Raw genomic sequence first — 27,357 nt, 5'->3', positions numbered from 1 at the left:
ATCACACAGAATGTGTCTGTAGCTCTGACAGCATAGGGTCTGGTTGCCTCAGAAGCTTGCGTCTTCGGTAAGGTCCGTGTACCCATGATACATGTCTGATTGTTCTGTTGCTATGAAGAGACACCATGACCAAGGCAACTTAAAGAAAGAAGCAGTTCTTTGGGGGTTGCTTACCGTTTTACAGGGTTGGTCCGTGAACATGACCTGGTCCACGGTCCACGGTGAGGAGCATGACAGCAGGCAGGGAGGCATGGTGCTGGGGCCTTGAGAGCTCTCAGCTGATCTATAAGTGACAGGCAGAAAGAGCATGCCATGACACACTTCCTGCAACAAGGCCACGCCTCCTAATCCTTCCTAAACAGGTCAACTGGGGACCAAACATTCAAACATACGGGCCCATGGGGGCCATTCTCATCCAAAGCACCACAGTAAAACACCATGACCAGAAGCAACTTGGGAAGGAAAGAATTTACAGTTCATCTCACAGCTTGTAGTCCATCATTCGGGGGTGGGGCAGGGGGAGGACAGGAACTCAAGGCAGGAACCTGAGCCTGGAGCTCACGCAGAGGCAGCGGAGGGGTGCTCCTTCCTGACTTGTTTCACATGGCTTGCGCGAGGCAGCGCCGCAGTTCCTCCATCTTGTAGTCTTGAGGAGGCTATTTCCGGTTTAACTAGAATTTGGTCTTGACGAAGAATCCCCTGGAAAATTTACCCAGCCCCAGTTTAGGAACGGGAGAACAAGGTGCTTCGGTCAAGATGCTTGCTTCTGTAAAGCTCCCCACCCGCTACTAAGCAAGATGCCAGGATTCCGCTCCAGGCTACGCTTAGGTCGTGAATCCCTACGGGTATTCGCAACCAGCTGGAATAAAGAATTTCAATTGGCTACAAAGGCTGTCTGAATGCTCATCTCGGGTGGGCTCTGTGGAGCAGGAACAGCGGTAACGAGTTGGTCCTTACCACTTGAATCATCAAACCAGAAAACACACCAAAGGCTTCTTTCTCACAGGCCAATCGGATGAGGGCGTTTTCTCAGTTGAGCTTTCCTCTTCCCAAATGACTGTCGCCTATGTCAAACTGACTTAAAAGTGTCATAGCTTGGTTTAAATTTCTTTTTAAAGGGAATCGAGATTTTTCTTATTTCTCCTCTCTCACACAAAACCAAACGATTAAAACCGCCAAAGAGAAATATCAAGGGAAAAGGTCAAATACCGGTGTAGTTGGGATCTTCTAGGGCTTCTGAGACTGACTTTAATTTATGTGTTTCTTGGTCGGTTGGTTTTTGAGACGGGGACTGTCTGTGAAGCCCTGGCTATCCTGGAACTCACTATGTTCCAGGCTGCTGAGGCTAACTTTCGAAGGTGCTTTTGGACTTTAAGTATATTTTCTTTTCCCATTTTGAGACCAGGTCTCACTATGTAGCCCTGGCTGGATTGGAACCCACGGCCTCCCAAGTGGAACCGTCAAGGAGTAGGTGCGTGAGCCATCCCTACTAAATAAACAGCGGGAGACTTCCGTCGTCTCCGACACAAATATGTCTTGACTTACTTGGTAGTTTACGTCAGATGAAAACCAGAAATGAAGAATACGCTAACATCGTCCAAAACAGCCTTTGGAAGTCTGTGGGTAAACGCCTTTAAGAATGTGCTGACTTGAAATACTGCAAAGAGAGACTGGCAGACCCCACACGTGGAGCAAAGAGTCGGGGTGTCCTAAAAAGTGCTACAGCAGCACACTGAGAAACCACAACAGGCAGGACATGAAATCTGTTTCAGCCTGTGTCATGGCCACTCTACTCCCACAAGACAAGAGGCAGAGGATTGATCTTAAGCGGTCTCCTTGTCTACTAGTAAACTTGGTGACTGACCTCTCTATTCTTAATTTATCCAAGTCAGACAGCTTGCTCTATGGAAGATACTACATAATTTTTTTTTAGATTTTATTGTTTGTGTGCATTAAGATGTATGTATGTATGTATGTATGTATGTATGTATTTAATGTGAATGCCTGCTTCTCTATATATGCACCCCGTTCATGTAGGTACAAGGTCTCTCGTTGAATTGGAAGCTCACCATTTTCACTAGGTTGACTGGCCAGTGACGTCTTGGCATCTCTCTCTTCCCTCCCAATACTGAAGTTGAGGTTCTCACAGGACTGCTGCTGGCCTTTTACATAGGCGCTTGGGATTTGAACTCAGAACCTCATAGTTGCCTAGCCAGTGCTTTAACCCACTGAGTCATCTTCCCCGCCCTTATTATTATCTATTATTAAATCATCATCATCCTTTATGGGATCTTATATATCCCAGACTTGAAGGTGAAAATAACCCTGAACTTCTGATCATTTCCAAGCGGCAGTGTTAAAGAAACACATTATCATATCTAGTTTACAAAGTGATAGGGCTCAAACCCAGAAGTTCACGCATGCTAGGCAAGCACTTTACCAATTAAGCTGCATTCGGCAGGCCTCCTTTTGATATTTTTCTAATATTATTGGTTTGCATAAATAATTGAAAACTTTATTGAAAGTGTAATCAAATTTTAACCTTTGAACAGAGGATGTACACAGATATTCCTAAATACTGAATTAGGAATATTTTAACAGATTTTTCCAGATAAATGCACACATGTTCAAGCACTTCGGGTATAATGACGGCGGGTGGAAGGTGAAATGATAGATAATTTTGGTCTTGATGTATCAAATAGTTTGAGCTGGGCGGGAGAAGGACTCAGTCAAGTGTACTTACCGCTCTTCAGAGAATCCGAGACTGGCTCCCAGCACCCAGTATGTCCTCTCTGCTCACCTGTACTCGTGAGCGTGATACAATCAGGGAGTCCTGATCAGCTTCAGATTCTCTGCCAGCTAAAGGATTAGAAGGCAGGAAAATTCTCTGGAGTGGGACAGGTGGCAGCGGAGAAATCTCAAACTCCACAAATGGGAACAGACAGGTTCAGCAGTTGAAGAAAGATATTGGGGGTTGGGGTGGGTGAGAAAACACACACATGCTGGAAACACGTGGAGAAAAAGACCCACTATAAAAATGGCGGCCACTCAGAAGCCAAAAACTCAGTCTGAGTTTCCCTCCTGTCTCAGGGTTTTATTGCTGTGAAGAGACCCTATGACCAAAGGACAACCTTTAATTGGAGGGCGCAACAGCTTCAGGGGTTTAGTCCATTATCATCATGGTGGGGAGCATGGCAGCACTGAGGCAGACATGGTGCTAAGAGCTTAATGTCTTGCTCCACAAGCAGCAGGAGACCGTGTGTCACACTGGGACATAGCTTGAGCATATGAACATCAAAGCCCATCCCCTAGTAACACACTTCCTTCAACAAGGCCACACCCTCTCCAACAAGGCCACACCCACTCCAACAAGGCCACACCCACTCCAACAAGGCCACACCCACTCCAACAAGGCCACACCTCCTAATAGTGCCACTCCCTATGGGCCAAGCATTCACACACATGAGTCTATGGGGGCACCACACTCCCCTAATTTAGGATCAGTTTGAAGAAAGACTAGCTGATTGGCCTATAGCTATTGCGTAACTGTCTATCAGCCGGAGGCAAGGGGAAAAAGAGCCTTCCAGACCTTTGTTTTAAGCTGTCAAGTTTTTGTAACAGATCAGGAGGGTGAGAAAAGCCAGCCATGTTGGACGTCGGTCACCTTTATTACACAGACACGGCTCTTCTCCCTGTCTACCTACCAGAGAATCTCTGACTCCTAGTCTCTCGTGGGCGTACCCCATATCCCCCCACATAGGCACATAATTAATAAAATAAGATATTGAAAATAGTCTGAGAGGTTATTACAAGGCATAATGTAGTCAATTCATTTTTGCTTGAGAGAGAAGTGTAGGCTTGCTCTCCTTGAAGCTCACTGTGGCTCCTCTCATGAGGAAGGGAATGCTGGGAATATGTGGACCTGAAACTGGGTCCCTTTGCCTTCAACTCACTGTCTTCTTTCTCAAACTATCCCCAAGTAAAGTCTGTTCAAAAAGCTTTGCGGCTACCTTTCTGAACATCTCTTTCAAAGCTTCCTTGACTTGATCGTTGCGCAAAGCATAGATAAATGGGTTCAGCAGAGGGGTCACAAATGTTGTTATCACGGTCACTGACCAGTTCGTATCCACAGAGCCACTCTGGGATGGCCTCACGTAGAGGAAAATGGCACTCCCATAGAGGAGGGTCACCACCATCAGGTGGGAGGTACAGGTGGAGAAAGCCTTCTGCCGACCCGAAGCTGAGGGGATGCGCAGGACAGCCAGGACTATGAAGCCATAAGATGCAGCAGTAACGGTGAGTGAGGAGACAATGACAAGAAAGGCCAGGATAAAGTCAGCCTCCTCCAGTCTCGTGGTGTTGGTACAAGCCAGGTGAAGCAAGGGTCCACTGTCACAGAAGAAATGCCGAACCACGGCACCCTGTTTGCAGAAAGGAAGCAGGGCCACGGCCACTGTGGGGCCGAGCACGGGGAGGAGCCCCCCCATCCAGCAGGCCCAGGCAACCCGAAAGCACACGGCTCCATTCATGAGCAAGGGGTAATGCAGAGGTCGGCAGACGGCCAGGTAGCGATCCACAGACATGACGGCCAACAGTAGGAACTCAGAGGCCCCCAGGAAGAAGTAAAAGTAAAACTGAGTAATACAGGCAGCAAAGGAAATGGTGTGCCGCCTCGAGAGGAAATTGCTCAACATCTTCGGGATGATGACGGAAGTGATCAGAATCTCTAGGCAGGACAAGTTACCCAGGAAGAAATACATGGGCGTCTGCAGGCGGTGATCAGCTCCCACCACCCCCACAATCAACATGTTGCCCGTTAGAGTCAACAGGTAGATGAAAAGGAACACGGAGAACACTTCCACTCCTGTGCCGTTGAGATTCGGGAAGCCCGCCAGGACAAACTCCGTAGTGCCATCACTCTGGTTCCCGCTGGGAGTCATTATCTTCCCCAGCTGTAAGATAACAGGTAACGTGGTCGTGAGGAAAAGACGCTCTGCCTCCCACCCCGAAGCTCAAGGTCACTGTCTGCTTACAGAGAAACTTTCCCTAAAGGGTAGCTGTCTTAGGAAAATGTCAGGAGCCTATGTCTTCGCCTATCTCATTCTCAAATCTTGACCGATGATGGCTTCTTCATTACGATGAGGAAAATATCTCTGAACATCTGAATCGGGTGAAAATATGAGAATGTGATTTTTTTGTGAAGAAACAGAGGGCCAGTTGATTTCCTGCCTTAGAATGCTTGTGTCTCTACGCACACTCATTACAAATTTCAGTAAGGAGCAAGAGAAATAACAGGACAAAGGATTCAAAAGTTTCCTATGTCAACCTAACAAAGTGGCAGAGAAAATCAGGATGAAGGTGTAAGTCCAGGATTGGTTCCCACCACCCCCTACTCCCCCCCCCTACTCCCCACCCCCATCCTCCCACTCTCACCCCCCATCCCGACCCCATCCCCACCCCCCACCCCCCGTGTTGGGAAGCCAATCAAGGGATGGAGCCCTTGTTTGCATTTTAATTACCCAACTAAACAATCAGTAGGAGAGCTGGGACATTTTATACACCGATTCTCCCTTTTTATGGAGAATTTTCACAATAAACCAAGATTTGAACTTAGATCTGAACTCAGATCGCCACAAGCTGCCTGCGTTTCTGAAGTAACCATAGTCCATGTAAAGGAGACTATAGCAGGAAGCCTTATTGATCCGTCCACTTAGATGCAAGCTAAAAGTGCCCTGGCTAACATCAATACGAGCTCATGAGGCCCTTAACAATTTGTGACATTTTTTCCTTTCTGAGACACAGTCTGAAGCCTTTTTGAAAGCAGGTTCCACTAGACTTTTGGAAACAGAATTGCAAGTCCCTGCTATAATTAGTTAAACTGGAAATGAAGTTGATTCAAGACCTTCCAGTCCCACAAACTTTAAAAACAAAACCAAACCCAAAAACCAATGGTCAAATGGATGGCATTCTACAGTGCTGTCTGTAAAAGTCACCACTAAAAGATATGGAAAGCACAATCTAAAGGTAAGAGAAAACTAACTGAAAACTCCCAGTAGCAAAACATCAGGATTGGCTTTAAGAACACTGCTTGTTCCCGAGCTGTACTGTTCTGAACACACCCCATTCCTGTTGTGACATTTTAGGACAACCACCCCATCCCCAGAAAAGGTTAGACCCCCGACTTCTAGTCCCCGCTCTCACCTCTGGATCTTAGATGTGGGAGTGGGGAGCATTCGCCACTCTGGTCTAGGACTCAGAACCTTTGTGGTTATTCACCTCAGGGGTTCCCTCGCTGCCCCCCTCCCTCCGGCGTGCACAGGAATCGCACTGCGCAGGTTAGGGCTACAGTTTTCGCTCTGCCCTCACCATGCAACGCGTTCTGTACTCCTCAATCCAGACAGGCCACATTGCTGGATCACTGTCCAATGCGAAGGAGTGCTGCTGGTCTGTAGAGAACGGAAAGAAGACTGGGAATCATGAGCCTTAGAAAGAGGGGCGTAAAATACAGGCTCTACAGTGAGCACTTGAGGGGAGAGGAACATTCTCCACAGACGCAAAGCATTTGACCTGAGAACAGAAGGTAAGGATGAAGTGTAACGGGAAGGCACCGGCCGTCTCGAAGCAGATCTTTTTCTGGTCCTCTGTCATGCCTTATGAAGCCGCCTCATTGGACTGAGTTTCTCATCTCTGATGTAACGGGGGATGACTTTCCTGCTCCAGGATGCCCTTGACATATCAAGCAGAGACCCTGAAGTATTTCTCTTTCCCAGTTTGTAAGTCAGTATCACCTCCATCCTCCCATCCTTCCAGCAGCCTGCACTGCTAAACCAAGAGTAGCCTGTTATCTTCGTGGTTCCAAGGGATGTATTCTGCACTTGGGAAAACAAGAGAAGGGTAGGTAAGGCCTCTTCCCCTGGGTCTTTCTCCCTGGCATAACCTCTGGCGCTGATCTTCTGCCTTGTGAGCACAGGGGCTTCCTGACCCTGAGGAGGGTGTTACATTGTTATTCACAGGTTTTGCTTTGTTCTGTTTGTCTGATCGAGTGATTTGAGACAGGGTCTCACTAAGTAGCTTTGGACCTTGCTACATAGACCAGGTTGGCCTTGAAGTCACAGAAAGGAGAATAAACACCGTTCCTGGGTATAGTGTCCCTTCTTATGCCAGGAGCAAGTCAAACATCAGGACTCAGTCTCTCTCTGTGTAGATAGAATGGCTCCTAGGCTGACCTAGGCACAGTTCATGTGGAAGATAATTTTCTCAGCATTCCAAAATGTCACTGTAAGAACAGTAACTGGAAGGCAAGGGGTGAACATGGCCAGTTACTTCTACCTTAAAAGTAAAACATACTTACCAATAGATGTTTTCCTCTCTAGTGCTTGAAAAACATTGTTTTTTTTATCTTGATGGGTTTTAGGAATAGAATGTCCGTTGTTTTGCTTTTAGACCCCATTCTTCCTGGCTCCTGGGTTTAGATCGAGTGCAGGGAAAAACACTTGAAGTCATTGGTCTCTAATAAATCTCTGTATTGCAAGATAGGCTTTTCCATGTGCCACTTTGGTTTCCAGTGGAGAAGTAGGACTTGATCCAGACGTGAGGAACATAAGGAGCAGCAGGGTTGGGGAGAGAGAAATTACCCAAACAGCAAGACGATAAAAGAGAGAGGGTGGGGGTGCAAACGTGCCCCAAAGGTCTACGATAACTTTCTAGACCTTGTGCCCGGTAAATCAGAGAGGGAGACAAAGAATGTTTTCTTCATTTGACATCAACTATCCTAAGTCCGGCAACTGTAACGACCATGTAATCAATCATGGCAACGAGAGAAATCACGACATCTGACCAGGATCAACTGCCTTACTCCTCATGACACTCGGGGGGAAATGTCTGTAACCCAAGCAACATAGAGCTCACCTCTTCACCCTGAGGACTTAAAATGATGGCGTGACTCTTCCCCTTGGGTTCTATGGTGGAAAATAATGGGACACCCAAGGGTGTGATGAGGTAGTACCATCTCTCTGCTCCTGTGTCTCCCTGCTATATCCTTTATCCGACCAATCATGTGGAGTTCCACACACCCAAAACATCGTCAGGGATTCTGGACAGCAGCTCACATGTGTTCATCTCTACGAACCATATGCCCCTCCCTAAAGACCTGGTGGCTTCTTGCTCAGGTCCAGCCCTCAGTTTACTCAATTCTCCTACCCATTCCTCTCCCACCTCACCTTTCTAACCACTCTCCAACCAGAACTATGACAGCTTCTGCCGACTTCTTTCCCACCTGACACTTAGCCGACCACATCACAACCTTTCTTTCTTGGCTCCTCTTCCAGTCCCTTAACCTTAAGGACACCAAGCTTTCACCTTTGCATTTGTGACATGAGTCACAACGCTTGGAACATGCAAGATGCTTAAAGATGGGGTGCGCGCTCACCTACTCTGAATCCTCAGACTGGAAGAGCAGCTGCTACTCTGAAATAAACATGAGTTGGGTTTTGAGCCACGTAGAACACCCAGGGCCGTCCAGGGTCAGTCTGACTGGATTCCATCCTCGCTGGACATAATCCTTCTGACAGCATTTGAGACAGCCATAAAGAAAGCTGGGCAAAGTGAGGCGAGCCGTCACTGAACTATAAGGAAGGAGCAAGAGCGGACTGGAGGGCAGGCAGAGCTGTCACAGGAAAGCAGACTCTGTGGGAGCCCTCACCTGCTAAGCTAAGGGAAGGGTGCATCTAAAGAGAAGCCCCAAGGTGTATGAGAGCTGTCTAGAAAACTCTACGCAAAGCTGTAAACTGAAGAGGGATCTAGTGGCTCATGTCTGTAAGCCCAGTACTTGGATTAGCATGAATTTGAGGTCAGCTTGGGATACAGAATAAGATTCTGCCTCAAAATAAAACTTTTTGATTGGATTCTAATACTTAAAAATAAGATGAGATTTTTTTAAATTACAGAACTATTTTTTTAAATTACAGACAGAACTAGTTTTTCAAAAATTTTAAATTTTGACTAGTATACAAAGAAATTGGTTTTCTTGAGACATTTCCACAAGGCATATTGTTATGATCTTATTATTTACTTTTATTTGCCCTCCTACACTTCCCCATATCCCAGCATCTTGTGTCTCCCCTTCCACCTTCCCATTTAACTGCACATACGTCCTATTACCCGCTCTGCTGCCCCTCCCTTAGTCTTTCTCTCTTTCAGAGTCACCTTCCTACTCCCACATCCTACATATATACATATGTGTACAATGTACGTTTAAATTTAAATATAGACTCCATATATATGAGTCTTCTGAGTTTGTCTTATTTCCATTGCCTATGGATGTCGTAAGTTCTTCATTCTGTATGACAGCTGAAGTCAATTCCATTGTGTATACTCACCCATGTTCTCCTTCCCTGTACATCTGTGGCTGTTCGTTGGCTCCATTTCTTGGCTCCTATGAATACAGCAGCGATGAACACTGGTAGATGAGGATCTCTGTGCTACACTGACGTTGAGGTAAGGCTGGATTGATTCTATGGTAGGATTCGGTATTTTGAAGAGTCTCCAGATTGACTTCCATATCGTCGTTTTCTTCCGGAGCTGAGGACTGAACCCAGGACCTCGTGCTTGCTAGGCAAGTGCTCTACCACTGAGCTAATCCCCAACCCCTGACTTCCATATTGGATTCTGACTAGGAGTAAATAAAAATGTCTCTTTCATTTCATCCTGGTTAACCTTTGCTGTCACTTTTTGCTTGATGATTCCAACTGGGGTGACATGGTGTCTCAAAGTAATTTTTAATTTTTTCCCTCATATCTAGGGACATTAAACACATTTTCAAATCCTTATTGGCCATTTTGTTTCATTTCTTTGGAGAGATATGTACTCAGTTCATTAGGTCATTTATTAGTCATATAATTTTTGGTATTTAACTTTGCAGTTCTGTATAGTTTTTTTTTTTTTTTAACATTTATTTCCTATGAGACATTGCAACATTTTTTCCCCGTTCAGCAGGCTGTTTCTTCACTACAAAGATTGCTTCCTTTGTGGCACTGAAGAGGTTTAATCTTGTGCAATCTTCTGTGTCAACTATTAAGATTATTTCCTGTGCAGTTAGAACCTTTCCCAAGGTCCTTAGCTATCCTTGAAGCATTTTCTCTGTTCCCTTTATCAATCTCAAAGTTTCGGGTCTTACATTAAAGTATATAATCCATTTAGAATGAGTTTTTCTACAGGGTAAGACGTGTAGTCTCGTTTTTCTACATGCAGTTTTTCCAGAACCGTTTGTCGAAGAGGCTCTTGGCACCAGAAAATGTTTGTGACACCTTTGTCAAAGATTAAGCGTTGCAATTAAGTGTTAAGCTTGTGTGGAAATGGCTCTGGCACTTGGCTAATAATACAATCAAACCTAGTTGGTCGTGTAACAATAGAGCGTAGTAGGAAAAATGTGCTTCTGTATGTGACTGCATATGCTTAGGATGTTTTAGATTGTATCTTTAAGGTATCTGCACATGGTTCAAAAGGAAAGCTATAACAACATGTAGGTTAACAGGACTAGGTATAGCTCAATGGTGGTTTGAGCACTTGCACAAACCCACTTGTATCTCCAGTGACACAAGGGAAACTAAACCCTACTCCCTCCCTTGTCCATACCCACTCGAACCCCATCTCCCAATTAACCATTTTCTTTTTTTTTTTTTTTTTCCTTTCTTTTTTTCGGAGCTGAGGACCGAACCCAGGGCCTTGTGCTTGCTAGGCAAGCGCTCTACCACTGAGCTAAATCCCCAACCCCTCCAATTAACTGTTTTCATTAGTTCAGTGTTGACCCACACTAAACATGTGTTGTTGTTGTTGTTCTATGACCACAAAACGCAGCCGCATAAAGTAACTAATAGATTTTTTTTCTTCACATTAGTAATCATAGTTAAAACATTTTCTATCTTTGTGGTCATAAGAGAGGGAAATTCTACAGGATATAAAGGAAGAGTTTATTTTGGCTTACAGCTCCAGGGGGATAAGAGTCTGTTGTGGTGGGGACAGTCAGCTCCAAACAGCATCACCAACTGGGGACCAAGTGTTCAAACACCCAAGCCCATGGGGGAAAGTTCTCACTGATCGTGCTCCAAAGGCAAAGAGGGAAACTGAGTAAATATATCATCGTGGCAATCAAGTCTCTGTGAGATGACTAAGTGGTTAGAAATACTGATGATGTTAGTTAAAAATTAGCATCCAGGGCTGGAGAGATGGCTCAGTGGTTAAGAGCACTGACTGCTCTTCCAGAGGTCCTGAGTTCAATTCCTAGCAACCACATGGTGGCTCACAACCATCTGTAATGGGATCTGATGCCCTCTTCTGGTGTGTCTGAAGACAGTGACAATGTATTCAAATATATAAAAATAAATACATCTTTTTTTTTAAATTAACATCAGAAATATCTCCCTAAAGATAGAAACTAATTCTGCAGAATTAACCAACCAGTCTCTGGGGAATGTCAAATACCATGTGGGTTATGCGGATCCCAGGAAATGCAAACTGATAATGATCTCCAAAAGGAATTCAACTTAGTCTGAAACAACCTGCTCCTACTCCAGACACTGTGGAGGTAGAAGTTCAAGAACACAGAGGATCACAGTTTGGAAGATTGCATTAGAATAATGGTTGGGATACAGAAGTCCCGTTTTCGTTCTGACAGATTCCTTAAAATCAGTCTCTTCTTTTGTCCCATTTAAGTTTTTAACAACGTAGGAACGCGTTTGTGCTGTCACAAAACGAGTTAACAGGAGTTTAGCTCCGCCCAGGCTGCTGTCACAAGTTGCCACGAACCAGGTGGGCTGTAGAGATAGATTGGTGACAGAGAACTTGCCTATCTAGCCCGGACAAAGCTCGAGTTTTGGCCACCACACTACAAAAGCAAACATTTATTTTCAGGGTTAAAGAAAACAAATAATAGAGCTGGAGAGAAGAAAACAAACAATAGAACTGGAGAGATGGCGCAGTGGTTACAAAGCACTGACTGCTCTTCCAGAGGTCCTGAGTTCAATTCCCAGCAACCATGTGGTGGCTCACAGCCATCTGTAATGGGATCTGATGCCCTCTTTTGGTGTGTCTGAAGACAGCTACAGGTGCTCACCTATATACATATAATAAGTAAATAAAATCTTTTTTAAAAAATCACAAATGACACATTTATCTTCTCGCGATTGAGGATAGAAGCTGCTGGGAGCAGGGGTCTTTGCAGCCAGGTCCCCAGCAAGGGCTCTTTGCTTGCCTCCTGGAGTCTTTCACTTGGCTCCACAGATGAGAAGAGCATGCTAGACCTCTGGCCTCATCTTGTAAGGGCACTAGATCTATTGATTAGTCTTCTGCCCTACATCCACCAGTCTCCCGTCACTACAGCAGAAACCTAAGAGAATCAACTTTAAAAGGTAAGAGCTGCATTTAGAGCACAGGTTTCTGGTTGGTTGGTTGGTGATTTTTTTTTTTTTTGAAACAGGGTCTCACCATATACATCAGGCTGGCCTTAATGTCCCTGCCTCTGCTTCCTGGGTGCTGGAATTCAAGGTGAGTACCACTATGCCTGGCTTAGCTCATGGTTTTTGATGTCTAGTCTTGCATGTGGAGGTCTCCATGGTGCTGAGGATCAGACCCAGGGCCTTGCACTTGCTAAGGCAGCACAGCACGGTGAGTCTTCTGACCATATTCTTACACCATGAGGTGAGAGCTCAGCTTGCCAGAGCAGCAGGCCAACCGTCGCCAGAATAGAACCTTCAGTTACAACCCCAAGCTAACCTTTCCAACTCTGAGTTCATTGCTGCGTTAAGAAGCCTTCAGTTCCTGTAGCGAAATAACAGAAATAAGCAACTTTTTACAAAGAAAAGTTTGTTCCGGTTCACAGTTTAAGAGGTTTCCAGTTTCATGGTATTGAATACTCCATGGTTTACATTTTTTAAAATTTAATTAAGACATAATTACATCATTTTTCCTTCCTTCCTTTCCTTCTACCCCTCCCTTCTTTGCCTCTACCATTGCTCCCTCCCAAATTCACAACCTCCTCTTCATTTACACACACACACACACACACACACACACACACACACACACACACACACACACACACACACATACTGCTGAGTCCATACACTGTGCCTGCTTGCATACCTTTCTAGGGATGAGTACCTTGTTTTCGATACCCAACCAGAGAGCCTACCACACTCACCCAGCTGGAACTGAGTAACTGATTTTCACTTTACCTCATGCGATTTGAAGGTGCCCCTCCTCTCATCTCAACTCCACTCACTGGAGTTTCCAATTCTTGATACGGACCCAGGGTCCCCAGAGATCTTTCACGATGTCCCTCCAGATTATTTCTTCACCGTACTACAGCCTATTGGAGGAAGCCTCTCCCACAAAACCTCCAACTACCTAGGGACCCCTGCCTGTTGGTTTACACAGCTTTTCCTGAGCTCCTTCCCATGGACTCTCTCAGCCTCTTCTCTGTGCTACTCTATTCCTCTCGGCTACCCACCAGGAAAGCTACCTACCTCACAGGCTTTCCTAAGATCCAGAAGAGCAAAAGAAAACAAGGACCCACCCAGCAAAGACAAGACCAGATGTCAGCACTCCAATCACCCGAATCATCTCTACCCCAGATGTCTAGACATCACCAGGACCCAGAAATCCTCCTACCACAGACACTAAGAAGTGTAATTATGTAAGATAACCAAAGCACAGGACTTCTGAATAGCAATTGTGAGTATGTTCAAGGACCTTAAAGAGAATATGGATAAATCCATTAATCAAGTCTACTAAAATACAAACGGTGGAGTAAAATAATAAAAATAGTTCGTTAAGATGTGAAAGAAGAAATAGGATCATTAAAGAAAACACAAACTGAGAAAACTGGGAATGAAATGTTTACGAAGCCTTTGGGTTGGGCTTGATATGTTACTTGGTGCTTTTCTTCTGCAACTTTTTGTTTGTTGTTATTCTGTGCATTTAGTGTTTTGATTATTGTGTGTGGTGGGAATTTCTTTTCCCATCTTGTCTACTTGATGTTCTGGGTCCTTCTTGTACCTTACCTTGATAGGCGTCTCCTTTTCTAGGTTAAGACAATTTTCTTCTATAATGTTGAAAATATTTTCTGTGCCTTAAACCTAAGTTTCTTCTTCTTTGTCTAGTCCTACTATTTGTAGACTTGATCTTTTCATAGTGTCCCAGGTTTTCTGGATGTTTTGTGCCTGGATTTTTTTTAGAATTAGCATCTTCTTTGACTGAGGTATTCATTTCTTCTATCTTGTCATCAACACTTGTGATTCTTCCTTCTGTTACTTGTATTCTATTGGTGAGGCTTGCCTTGAAGTTTTAAGGCACAGAAAATATTTATGTATCAAACACAAGGACACCCCAAGTTCATAAAATAAATACTACTACAACTATAATAAAATTGGATGACTTCAATACCCTACTCTCTCTAATAGACAAGTCATCTGGACAAAAAACAAACAGAAATACTGGAATTAAATAATGTCATAAATCAAATGTCCCTAGGATATATTTTACCTAAACAAAAAAGAATATAATTTCTTCTCAGAAGCTCATTGAGCTTTCCCCAAAATTGACTACATTCTTGAACACAAAGCAAGTCTCAACAGATACAAGAAAATTGTAATAACACTCTGCATCTTGGATTAAAGCTAAATATCAACAGCAATAGAGACAACAGGAGCTTCACAAGCTCATGGAAACTGAACTCACGAATGAAGGAAAACTGGGCCAAGACAGAAATTAAGAAGGAAATTTAAAAACTTTTTAGAACTTTATGACAATGAAATCACAAAATACCCAAACCTATGGGACACAATGAAGGTGGTTCTAGGTGACAAGTTCATAGCACTAAGTGCCTATGTGAAAACGCTGGAGAGGTTGGCCAATGGTGGCACAGGCCTTTAATCCAGCACTCGGGAGGTAGATGCAGGGGGAATCTCTGAATTTCAGGTCAACCTGGTCTACAGAGAGATTTCCAGGACAGTCAGGACTACACAGAAAAACCCTGTCACAAAAAGAAAAGAGAAACGAGGTAATGAGGGGAGGGGAGGAATGAGGAGAAGATGGGAGGGAAGGGAAGGAAAGACGAGATGAGATGAGATGAAGAAAAATAAAAGAGAAATGAAAAAATAGGGAGATCTCCTAGAACTAACACTCAAATGGAGTAGATGGCAGGAGTGGATGGAATCAATTTCAGAACTTAAATCAATAAAACAGAAACAAAACAAAACAAAAAACATACAAAGAGAAGATTTAAATGAAAACATACAAAGAGAAGATTTAAATGAAATGGAGAGTTGGTTCTCTGAAAGAATTCTGAGACTGATAAATGCTTAGGCAAGTTAACTAAATGATGGAGAGAAGATTCAAATTAATGACATTAGAGAGGAAAAGGGGGACATCACCACAGACAGCGAGGAAATCCAGGGAGTCACAGGCATAATTCAATAATCTGTACCCCATCGACCTGGAAAACTTCAAAGAAATGTATACATTTCTTTATGCATACAACCTAACCAAAGTTAAGTCAAGATCAGATAAGTGACTTAGGAAGATTCAAAAGCCATAGTGAAATAGAAGCAGTATTTTAAAATCTCCCGACCAAAAAAAGCTTAGGGTCAGAAGGATTAAATGCCGAAGGAAGGCATCCAAGGAAGAATCAATGCCAACGTTCTTCAAATTATTCTGCAAAATAGAAACAGAAGAAACGAATTTCTTTGATGAGGCCACAATTACCATGATACCCGGACCATGAAAAGATCCAATAAAGAATTACAGACCCGTTGTCCTGATGAAAACAGATGAAAAACTTCTCAATAAAATACTTGCAAACCGAATACAAGAGCACACCAAAAAGACTATCCACCATGATTAAAAATTTAACATCCCTTCCTGAAAAATTCCCGGGAGACTGGGAATGCAAGAGACATACCTTGGTATAATAAGGGCAATTTACGACAATAAAGACAATCCAAAGCCCATAACCAGACAGCCTGAATCTGACAGAAGAGAAAGTGAGGAATGGTCTTGAACTCATTAGCACTGAAAACTCACACACTAAGAACAGCAGTTAATAAATGGGACCTCGTGAAACTGAAAAGCTTCTGTAAGGCAAAGGACACCATTAGTCAGATAAAGCAGCAGGCTACAGAAGGGGAGAAAATCTTTGCCAACTGTGTATCCAATAGAATGTTAGCATCTAAATACATAAAGAACTAAACAAACAAAACCCTAAACTGGAAGGCAAGGGAGCAAATAACCCATTTAAAAATGGGGTGCAGAACTGCAGGTTCCCAAGGTCGAAATGCAAATGGTGGCTGAGAAACACTTAAAGAAATGTTTAACATCTTTAATCAAGGATATGCAGATCAAAAATCCTTTGAAATTTCATCTTATGCCAGTAAGAATGGCCAAGACCAATAAACCAAAGACAGCTTATGCTGCTGAGGTGTGGGATAAGGCAAACACTCATCCATTGCTGGTGGGAGTTCAAACTTGTAGAGCCACTGTGGAAAGTATGGCAGTTCCTTAGGAATCCGGGAATAGATCTACGTCAGGATTGAACTATACTACTCTTGGGCATGTACAAAGGCTGCCTCATCCTACACAGATACATGTTCATCCATGTTCACTGCTGCTCTATTCATAATAGCCAGAAATTGGGAACAGCCTAAATGTCCATTAACTGATGAATGGATAAAGAAAAATATGGTACATTTACACAGTAGGATATATTGGCTGTTTTAAAAAAAAATCATGAAATCTGCAGGTAAATGGGTGGAGAAATAAAACCATCTCAGGTGGGATAACTCGAATCCAAAACAGATAAAAATGGTGTGTGTTCTATGTGTGGATGCAGCATTTGATAGCAATGCCACAGTCCACACAACCACAGAGATCAAGTATAGAAGGGGGTTGAGAATCTCCCAGAGAAGAAGCATAATAGTTACGGAGACAGAGAGGAGACTAACAGAGGATGGGAAAGAGGCAGGTAAGGAGTCAATACAGAGAGGGATAACCAACACTAAGGGCCATTTGTCGGGTCATATAGGAACTTACTACTTACTGTAGAAGCTTTTCTTTCATGTGTATGTGTGTGTGTGTGTGTGTGTGTGTGTGTGTGTGTGTGTGTGCGCATACATGGAGCTCACAGGACAACCTTAGTGTCAGTCCTAGCCTTGTGCCTTGTTGGAGGCAGGATTTCTTCTTGTTCTTCAAGTTCTTTCATGTTTTTGTCTCCTATCTCACTCTAGAACTGCTGGCATTGTAGAGAGGTGATGTCATTTCCCAGATAGGTGATGTCACTTCCCAGACAGGTGATGTCATTTTCAGCTTTACTCAGGAGCTGGAGATCTGCATACAAGTTCTCCCAGTTGCATGACAGTGCTTTGCTATTGAATATTTCCCCAGTCCTGACACAGACTTCCTGCAATCCAAAAGCTAAGACTGTTCAGATAGCAACTGAGGCTATGACAGAGATTTCCCTGTTTGACGCAACCTGACTTCCCAGTGTTTCCGCCAATGAACTTAATAATTATCTTGTAATCAACTTCCTTTGTTCTGTTACTATAAAGACTTCACTCAACCCTTTTGTTTGGTGTTTAGTTTAGTTTTGTTTGTTTGTTTGTTTGTTTTTGAGATAGGGTCTCTCTATGTAGCCCTAGGCAAGTTAAAAACTCAGATCCATGCACCTCCACATTGCCCCCACCCCACCCCAAGCACTGGGATTGATGGTGCGGGCCACCACACCTGACCCGGAGGAATGGTGCCTTTGAGCCTTTTGAAGGCTACAGAATACCAGGACGATGCTGAGGCAGGGGGATTCAGTTGGCCTGACATTGACACTGCTTTCCTTCAGCAGTGGATTCTTAGCTTGGTGTAGTGGCTACACACTGGCACTGAGAGAAGCTGCTTGAGAAGAAAGGAAGACTCACCTGTCATCCTGCCCCAAAGGGAAACGGCCCCTCCCTTTTTCACAAGCATCAGAAAGCTGCGCTCCTAAGGAAGAGGTTCCCTTTGGAGTCCTTGGTCATGGCCAGTTCCAATTGGACACTACATGGTAGCTAGCCACTCCATCTTCTCAGAGGCCACCCCTCTCCTGATCCCGGCACTGCCTTTCTCCTCCTGTAAGAGGTTGGGCCTTTTCGTCTTTCAACTGGGGTCCAATACGGCCTGGGAGCAAAGCCAGCAAGAACGCCCACTAACAGTGCCCGGTGAGAAGGCCGTGAATTTGGATGGCCCCACAAGAACACGGTTGCTATCCAATCTAGCTTGGATTACTCACTCAATAGCCCCCATCCTCCCAGGCCACTTGAGCTTTTTCAAAGTCCCCATTTTAGCTCCTCTCTGATCTTTACCTTCAAGTGTAGCAAAGCAATGACTGACTGAAAGCAGGTGACCCTCACTCTTCCCTCAAGGGTGGTAAAACATGCACAGGTCTGAGTGAGCTAAGGCACAGGAGTGGAGGTCAGCATGCTACCATGTGCACGTTGAGGGGTAACCTCATCTTGCTAGCAGTGATGGACCTCTCTCACAAGTGCAAGAAACAGCTTGAATGAGTCTTTTCTGCCCCCATTCCTCCACACAAGGTGAGAAAATGAGACAGAAAGACAGAAAGAGAATAAGCTACAAAGACAGTGACTGATAATCGAGAGGGTGGGGAAAGGAGGACGGGGCAAAGGAAAAATGGGGGAGAGAAAAAGGAGAGAGGGGACTGTCACATACTTGCAAGGAAACACATAAGGAGTCAGAGACAAACATTGCCTAACAAGCCCTCAGAGAACAAAAAGAGACACGGGCTGAGGGGAGAAAGGAGGGCAGATCGAGAGATAGAGTGGGCACAAGACCAGAATCCCAGCCCTCAGGAGGCAGAGTCAGGCAGATTTCTGTGGGTTTAAGGCTGTTCTGGTCTATACAGTGAGTTCCAGGTTTTCTAGGGTTACAGGGTTACAATGTGAGGCCCTGTCAAGGGGAGGGGGACAGGGACAGAAAAGGGCAAACAAAGAGGAAGGACTGGGGGTAGTTGGGGGGACAGGTAGATAGGGAAAGCAAAAGCAGCCTCAGTAAGTCATCTTGGAAAAAGGACAGTGGGAAAGTGCGGGGAGAGGAAAAGGGAAATTAACATCACCATGGGGGAAGGGGAGGACACAGGGGCTGTATTCCCCTTCCCTCTACCCCCACCCACTCAGAGACTCTTTAGTGAACTCCCAGCTTAGAGCACCACTCAACCCAGACTGAGTGGTTTGCAATAAAGCTGTTACTTTTGCTTTCTCCACGGCCCTGTGCTCTGTTTTCCCTAGATACTCAGTTTTTGTTGTTGTTTATTCCCCAGGATAAGCTCAGTGAAACCTTTAACAACCACTAGCAAGCCCCTCCCAAGACTGAAAGGGAGACAGCAGCATGGAGGAGAAGTGGGGGAGGGGAAGGAAAAGCAAAGGAGTCAAAGAGACAACCAAGAGTAAAGGTGGAAGGAAGGAGGGAGAACAGGGTAGAAAGGATAAGGGAGGGACAAGCGGAGGTGAAGGAGGAGGGAAAGACATAGAGGCAGAGATCGGAGAGGTTGAATGTAAGAAAACAAGAGTAATAGTTTGATGGAAGGAAAGGAGGGAGACTGAAGGGGTGATGGAGGGGGAGACTGGAGAGGATGATGGAGGGGGAGGCTGGAGGGGGAGAGGGAGGGAGGGTGACTGCAGGGGAGTGGTAGAGGGGGAGACTGAGGGGGTGATGGAGGGGGAGACTGGAGGGAGTGATGGAGGGGGAGACTGGAGGGGGTGATGGAGGGGGAGGCTGGAGGGGGTGATGGAGGGGGAGACTGGAGGGGGTGATGGAGGGGAGGCTGGAGGGGGGTGATGGAGGGGAGGCTGGAGGGGTGATGGAGGGGAGGCTGGAGGGGGTGATGGAGGGGGGGAGGCTGGAGGGAGGGGGTGATGGAGGGGAGGCTGGAGGGGGTGATGGAGGGGGAGGCTGGAGGGGGTGATGGAGGGGGAAGCTGGGGGGGGGGATGGAGGGGGAGGCTGGAGGGGGTGATGGAGGGGAGGCTGGAGGGGGTGATGGAGGGGAGACTGGAGGGGGTGATGGGGGGAGACTGAGGGGGTGATGGAGGGGAGACTGGAGGGAGTGATGGAGGGGAGACTGGAGAGGGTGATGGAGGGGGGAGACTGGAGGGAGGATGGAGGGGGGAGACTGGAGGGAGTGATGGAGGGGGAGACTGGAGGGAGGATGGAGGGGGAGACTGGAGAGGGTGATGGAGGGGGGAGACTGGAGGGAGTGATGGAGGGGGAGACTGGAGAGGATGATGGAGGGGGAGGCTGGAGGGGGTGATGGAGGGAGGTGACTGGGGGAGTGGTAGAGGGGAGACTGGAGGGGGTGATGGAGGGGAGACTGGAGGGAGGATGGAGGGGGAGACTGAGAGGATGATGGAGGGGGAGGCTGGAGGGGGTGATGGAGGGGAGACTGGAGGGGGTGATGGAGGGGAGACTGGAGGGGGTGATGGAGGGGAGACTGGAGGAGTGATGGAGGGGAGACTGGAGAGGGTGATGGAGGGGGAGACTGGAGGGAGGATGGAGGGGAGACTGGAGGGAGTGATGGAGGGGAGACTGGAGGGAGGATGGAGGGGGAGACTGAGAGGGTGATGGAGGGGGAGACTGGAGGGAGTGATGGAGGGGGAGACTGGAGGAGTGATGGAGGGGGGGAGACTGGAGGAGGTGATGGAGGGGGGAGACTGGAGAGGGTGATGGAGGGGGAGACTGGAGAGAGTGATAGAGGGGAGACTGGAGCGGGTAATGGAAGGGGAGACTGGAGTGGGTGATGGAGGGGGAGACTGGAGTGGGTGATGGAGGAGGCAGATTGGAGGGTGTGATGGAAGGGGGAGACTGAAGGGGATGATGGAGGGGGAGACTGGAGGGGGTGATGGAGGGGGCAGATTGGAGGGGGTGATAGAGGAGAGAGACTGGAGGAAGTGATGGAGGGGGGAGACTGGAGGAGGTGATGGAGGGGGGGAGACTGGAGAGGGTGATGGAGGGAGAAGGTTACCTGAGTCAAGGAGAGGTTGAAGTTAAAACAGAGGCTCAGGAAGATGAGCATGAGAAGAGCTAAGAGAAACACCAAGTACCTGGGGTAGGAGCTAGAGATAGAAAGAGACACCAAGTACCTGGGGTAGGAGCTAGAGATACAAAGAGACAGCCAAGGATATACTTAGAAGAGAGGGAGGAAGAAACAAGGGTCTTAATCCTTTCGGTTGCTGTTGTAATGTATGTAGCACCATTACCCAGGCAGCTTATAGGAAGCAGACTCCATATGAGCTTAGGGTCCCAGAGAGATAAGAGCGGAAGCATGGGAACAAATCCTGATCACACCCTCAACTGTCACAGAATGCAGAGAGAACAAACAGGAGGAGGGCTGAACTATGCGTGCACAAAACCTCCCAGTGACGTTCTTCCTCCAGCAAGCTTGTACCACCTTTCCAAACAGTGTCACCAACTTGTGTTCAGATACTGGAGCTGTGGTGGCCATTTTTCTTTCAAACCAGCACAGCTTGTTTCCAGCGTACGGCAGCCTGTGTCAGTCTGGTTACTGTAAGTTTGAGGCCGGCTTGAACTATTCAGTGACTACTGTACCAGGTTTGGCTACAGGACCATATTCTAAAACTCTTAAAACCAACAATAAAATAAAATAAAATAAAATAAAACCAAAATGGCTCTTCAAGGCCCCATTTGACAATATTTGGAGTATGTTATTATTATTATTATTATTATTATTATTATTATTATTATTATTATTACCTTTGGTTAGGAAAGGAACCACGAGAGAAGGTTTCTTTAAAAGACCTCAAATTCTGGCAATGTTTGGTGGGCCAGGCCTCTTGCCTCAGCACGTGGAAGGGGCAGGCAGGAGGTTCAGGAGTTGAAAAAGTCATCTTCAGTTACATATCAAGTTCCAGACCAGGTTAGGCTTACCCCAGGCTCTGCTGAAAACAAACAAATGGCCCCAAACAAGCAAACAGAAAAACAGCGCTGTCTCTGACTTCAAATTCACCCCAGGACTTTTGGTTCTGGTCTTGGCTTGGCTCTCAGTTCTTTGACAGCACTTCCTAGTGGTTTGTGTAGGGGATAGAGGACGTTGAGGGAGACCGCAGTGCGAAGTGCAGGTGAGAGAAAGATATTGCCATAAAACTTAGTTCAGAGGCAGGCAAGAGACAGCAGTTTCAGCTCTGCAACACCTAACAGGCTGAGCTCCACAGAGAGCTCGGCAGGATGGAGTACTGCGCGGTTAGCTTGAGTCCTTTTCCTGGTCACATTCCCAGTCTAGAGGTAGAGGTAGGTGCTCAGAAAATACAAGAGCATTTTCATATTACACCAAAGAGAGAATGGAGACGAACTCAATTCAGTCCTGGGAAAGAAAACACTGGCAGTGGTGGGATTCGAACCCACGCCTCCGAAGAGACTGGAGCCTAAATCCAGCGCCTTAGACCGCTCGGCCACACTACCAATCCGCTTGCCTTTTCTTGTGTACACTAACTATTTACATGATTCAATTTCCTCTTTAAACGGCGCTCTGAAACCCAGGTTTAAAGGATTTCTTTTTTCTTTTCCAAACCGCTGGCTGGGCGCTAGAGTGAGCGGATTAAACGAACAATCTCCGGAGGGGGGTCCGCAACCCTGCTGGCCGCACCCCAGAGAGAGCTGTCTGCAGGCTGATCTGTTCCTCTACCGAAGTTTGTCCAGTGTGTCGCCAGCCGCTGCAGACACAGTGTGCACTGCGTGGAAGCCGTGGTGGCCGGTGGCAGCGGGAGGAAATGACAGAGGCGCCCTTCCCTATGGACTCCTACAAACTGAGTGAAGCAGGGCGGTGCTGGAGGCATCCAGGATTCTGAGACGTCACCGTGCTCTGGTCTCCACTCACCCCAGTACCAAGTCCCCTTCCCCCGCTAGAGGCTCACAGATCTGGAGTCAGGAGCTGCGGCGCAGGGACGAAATGAGTCCCCTGATTTCAGGAAGAGTGGCGACACCGCAGTTGTCGTTCATTAGAGCTTCTTGCATGGGACCCACCAAACACAGGCCTCCGTGTTCCCTGCGCAGGAAAGAAGTCCCCCAGCTCCTGATCACAGCTGGTGTAAATCACAGGACACCGCTTTGGTGATCTGACCCTTTTGTTTGTGTGTGTAGCAGTAGCTGAGAATTGTACCCTCTACATTGTACCCTGTATCTAGAAAAACGGGTTGACTGTTCCAGCAAAAGAATTAGGATTGGGAAATATTTGAACGAATTTTGCATCTTTAAACGGAAATTGTATTTCCCTGGTAATATTCAAACCACATCTTCCATTTGACGAAATGCAGTATACTTGGAGGCAAATTTCCACAAAGAGGCAGTAAGCGGGCAGGCTGAATATCCCCAGTCCTTGCTTACCTCTTTTGCAAACAGTGCAATCAAAGTTGAAGCCCCCCAGACCTAGCCCAGCTCTGTTATTTTCTAGGGGTCATGATCCACTTCTTTTTCTCCACCTATCAAATAAAAGGTAGGGGACATCTCAGACACAGCAGGTAGCAACAGGTATTTTGAAGAAGTTAGCGAGTGTATGTGTATTCACACAGGGTCCGGGTGGGGGAGTGCACACTACAGAAAGACTCCCCACAAAGTGGGAAAGGGAACCAGAAACTGAAATCTATTTTCCCCTGGAGGGTTAGGGGTTTTAAGCTGTTTTAAGACCTCCCTATCAGGGGTCTGTCTAGCTCCTTTGTCCCTTATTCCCTTAAGACTAGAAAATTGTTATTGTTTCTGAATCTGTTGCTCTTCTCAGAAAGGATTTTACTATCCTTGTGCACAGGGAGTGTCTTGTTCTTTGAAAGACACCAAGAACTGAGAAATATCCAGTTCAGAGATCCCCCCCCCCAGAGTGTATAACTTTTAAAAAATTACATTTTTATTTATGGATACATGTGTGAGCCTGCAGGAATATGTGTATTACATGTGTGCAGGAGCCCTCAGAAGCCAAAAGAGGTCATTGGGTTACCGGAAGCTGGAGTTATGAAGAGTTGCGAGCCACCAGGTGAATGCTGGGACCTGGGTCCTTAGCGAGAACAGCAAGTGCTCTTAACGGATGCGCCATCTCTCCAGCCAAGAATATAGACATCTTGGAAGTGATAACTTAGTGGATGACTTATGGAACTTTAACTTTTTAATTTTTAATTTTTGGGCATTTGGGATGGCTTGGTGAGTCTTTACGTGGCTTGCTTACCGGACAGCCTGAGTTTTGGTCCCCAGAATTCATGTAAATAAAGGTAGAGGAAAACTGATTCCACAAAGTTGTTCTCTGAATTCCACAAACATACCATATAGACAAGACAACAACAAAGAATAAAAGAAAAATCAAATTGGCAGTGGCAAGATGGCTTAGTGCACAAGAAGATACAGGTCCTTAAAAGGAAAAAATTAATTGTAGAGCCAGGTGGAATTGGGGGGAGAGGCAAAGGCAGGAAGATTTCTGTGAGTTCCAGGCCAGCTAGGACTACATAAAGACCTCCACCCAAAAAGCACTTAGGGACTGGGGACTGGCTCAGCATCCCATCACCCACATGGCTCACAAGTCTGTAACTTCATTAGGAGGGAAAGCAGGTTCCCTCTTCTGGGCTCTACCGACACCAGACATGCAAACATACATATACATACATACATACAGGTAAAATAAGCAATTTAAAAAAACAAAAGTAACCCATTAAGACGTTAGTTTTTACTTACTGACTGATGGAGACTGTGCCTTGCTGTGTATCCTTGGCTGCCCTTGATCTCAAGATCCTTGCTAGAGTTAAGACCCTACTGCCAGATTTACAAGTAGATGCTAAGCTCCCAGTTTAACTTTTCTTATTTTGTTTTATTTGTCTTTGCAATGCTGGAAATGGAACCGAAGACTTCGCAGTTCCAGAAAGAGCTCTACCATTCAGCTGTACTCCCAGACCTACTTACTATGATCTCACCATGACCTTAGTTCATAGACTCTAAACACAGACGTTTTCTGTCTGCTATTCAATTCCTGAAGATACTTCCTGCATGTCTTAGTTAGGGTTTTACTGCTGAGAACAGACACCATGACCAAGGCAACTTTTATAAGAACAACATTTAAAATTGGGGCTGGTTACAGGTTCAGAGGTTCAGTCCATTATCTGGCCTCATCATCTGGCCTCCCGATTGTACACATCTCAGTCTTCTCTATCCTGAGACTTAGCCTGCCGTTTCTCAGGGCCCTCCAAATCGTTTACTTGCAAGTTATACTGGGTACACTTGCTTTTCATTTCGGTTTCATAAAATTGAAAAAAAATCTCTCCCCACAAACCTATGGTACCATGACTTCAGATCAAAGATTCCAACTCCAGCTTGGAGAGTTGGCTTGGTATTTAAGGGCACTTATTTTTCTTATCAGAGAGCGTCTTCCCAATAACTTACAATAAGTAAGAAATTCTGGCTCCCTCTTTTGCCTGCCACGGACACCAGGCACTCTCGTGGTACACAAAATATAAATAAAACAAACAAACGAACAAAAACAAATCCCCAAAACAAACAAACAGAAAACCAAAACAAAACCAAAAACCCGAGGGAAAAATAGTCAGCGAAGTACATTAATTAAAAAAAAAAAAAAACAAAAAAAAAACAAAAAAAACCCAAACTGAATCCCTATCTAGTTTCTAGTGTGGGACCTAACACAGAAATGCATTAAATGGAGATTTGGGAATTGCTTGCTCTGACTCTGAGAGGAAGGTAAGACGCGTGTGGCAGGAGCCTGGAGTCGAGGACAAAAACCAAGTGTGAGAGCGTCAGTTTTCGTCCAGCCTGTGGCAGGCTTTTCCCCCTGCGCTGGATTTCTGTTCCGGATTTCACTGTCCGAAGGACGTGCGGGGGAGGGGAGGACTCCGTGGTGGTGGTGGTGGTGGTGGTGGTGGTGGTGGTGGTGGCGGTGGTGAGGGGGCGGTCATATTTCTCCTTACCAGAATCCACCACTATGCCATTCCCACAAGCCCAGACTGAATTCCAACACTGAATATGGAATGGACTAAAATACAGTCTGACTTTGCTTTCTTTCTGTCCCACAGACAGGCGTCCAAAGAACCAGCACTGATTCCTTTTCTAAGAAAGAGAGAAGAGACAGTGTGTGTGGCCCTATAGCTCAGGGGTTAGAGCACTGGTCTTGTAAACCAGGGGTCGCGAGTTCAAATCTCGCTGGGGCCTAAGTCAGCCTAGACTTTTGAGCTCCGGATTTCCTAGCCCAGAGCATTCTGTCGCCAAGTTACTCAAGCAAGACGCGTTAAAATTTTACTCTCGCTGCGGAGCTCGAGTGCAGGTCCGCACTCTGCACTCTAACAAAGTCTCCGGCAGCCTGCTGAGCGCACCGCGCTCAAGATTGGACGCAGGAGAAGGTTGACCTCCCTGCAAGAGCTAGGCCGGAGGGAAACGGAGAGGACTGGTAACCGCGTGCTGTACCGGGAGGCTAAGTCCGCACACAGGCCTCCATACTTCACTGTCTCGCGCAGGAAATAGCGTACCGCAGTTGACGTGAGACCTTGGTCACTAAACCAGGGAATGAACTCAAAGAGGCCGTGGTTATGACTTTCTGTAAGAGGAAAGGCCTTTCTCCCAGAAGAGCTTCTTTATCGTTAGGTGCTGAGGCTAAACCTGGGATCTCAGGCTAACCACGCTACCGCCAAGCCACGCCTCCAGTCCCTGGGTTTCCTAGCTGTGGTGGCATCAACCCATGCCATCCCGCAGAGTGGGTTTGTAGAGTGTCGCGCGGACTGGGTGCAGAGCGCTCGTTCTCGGATCTCTGCTGCCCGCTTCACCGCCTGCGCGCACGCACCCGGAGGCGGGCGTCCTCAGAACTCTGACTTCGTCCGGAGGGCCGGACCGCGACCCCGGCAGGGCGTCTGCAGCTTCTCGCTCAAGGCACCCACTGGTCACGCACTGCCATCAGCGGGGCCTAGGCCGCGGTGGTTACCTACCTACTGAATACCACTTTCTGAAGGTAGCTCTCTGTGCTTCCCTTCGATAGCTCAGCTGGTAGAGCGGAGGACTGTAGCGGGTTCCTTACAGCCATCCTTAGGTCGCTGGTTCGATTCCGGCTCGAAGGAGTAGCCAGTATTTTGGGCTATTTCCTGAGATAAACTCCGGTCCTTTGTTCAACGTGCCACTATTGATCGTCCTAACTTACCAACAATCTCTCCTCTCTGGAAATGGTCAAAACGCGCAATCACTATCTACCTGTAATCAAACAGTTACGAAAAAGATAATGAATCTTGGAGTTTGGTTTCTCTGGCTCTCTCGGTGTTTACTTTTAGTTTTCGAGTCTACT

At 46.2% G+C, this 27,357-nt stretch overlaps 1 protein-coding gene and 3 non-coding genes across 4 annotated transcripts; 2 read left to right on the top strand and 2 right to left on the bottom strand.

Moving 5' to 3' along the window:
- Nucleotides 1–3,737: 3,737 nt before the first annotated feature.
- On the bottom strand, nucleotides 3,738–4,940 carry LOC116913988 (olfactory receptor 6S1). Its single transcript, XM_032918263.1, has one exon. It carries the CDS (start codon nucleotides 4,938–4,940, stop codon nucleotides 3,945–3,947), a length of 996 nt encoding a protein of 331 aa, XP_032774154.1. The 3' UTR covers nucleotides 3,738–3,944.
- Nucleotides 4,941–22,426: 17,486 nt separating this feature from the next.
- Nucleotides 22,427–22,508, bottom strand: Trnal-uag. The gene has a single exon. It is a non-coding gene; the product is annotated as a tRNA-Leu (tRNA).
- Nucleotides 22,509–26,167: 3,659 nt separating this feature from the next.
- Nucleotides 26,168–26,240, top strand: Trnat-ugu. Its single transcript has one exon. It is a non-coding gene; the product is annotated as a tRNA-Thr (tRNA).
- An 807-nt stretch (nucleotides 26,241–27,047) lies between these two features.
- Trnay-gua lies at nucleotides 27,048–27,136 on the top strand. Its single transcript is given in 2 exon segments — nucleotides 27,048–27,084; nucleotides 27,101–27,136. It is a non-coding gene; the product is annotated as a tRNA-Tyr (tRNA).
- The last annotated feature ends 221 nt before the right edge of the window (nucleotides 27,137–27,357 follow it).

The sequence above is a fragment of the Rattus rattus genome, chromosome 12 (genome assembly GCF_011064425.1).
Source record: "Rattus rattus isolate New Zealand chromosome 12, Rrattus_CSIRO_v1, whole genome shotgun sequence".
Lineage (NCBI taxonomy): Eukaryota > Metazoa > Chordata > Mammalia > Rodentia > Muridae > Rattus > Rattus rattus.
Note: the sequence above shows the minus strand (reverse complement) of the source record. Positions and strands in the feature narration are given on the sequence as shown.

Excerpts from the sequence above, each read along its gene's own strand:
- LOC116913988 (XM_032918263.1), bottom strand. The coding sequence starts at position 4,940 with ATGACTCCCAGCGGGAACCAGAGTGATGGCACTACGGAGTTTGTCCTG.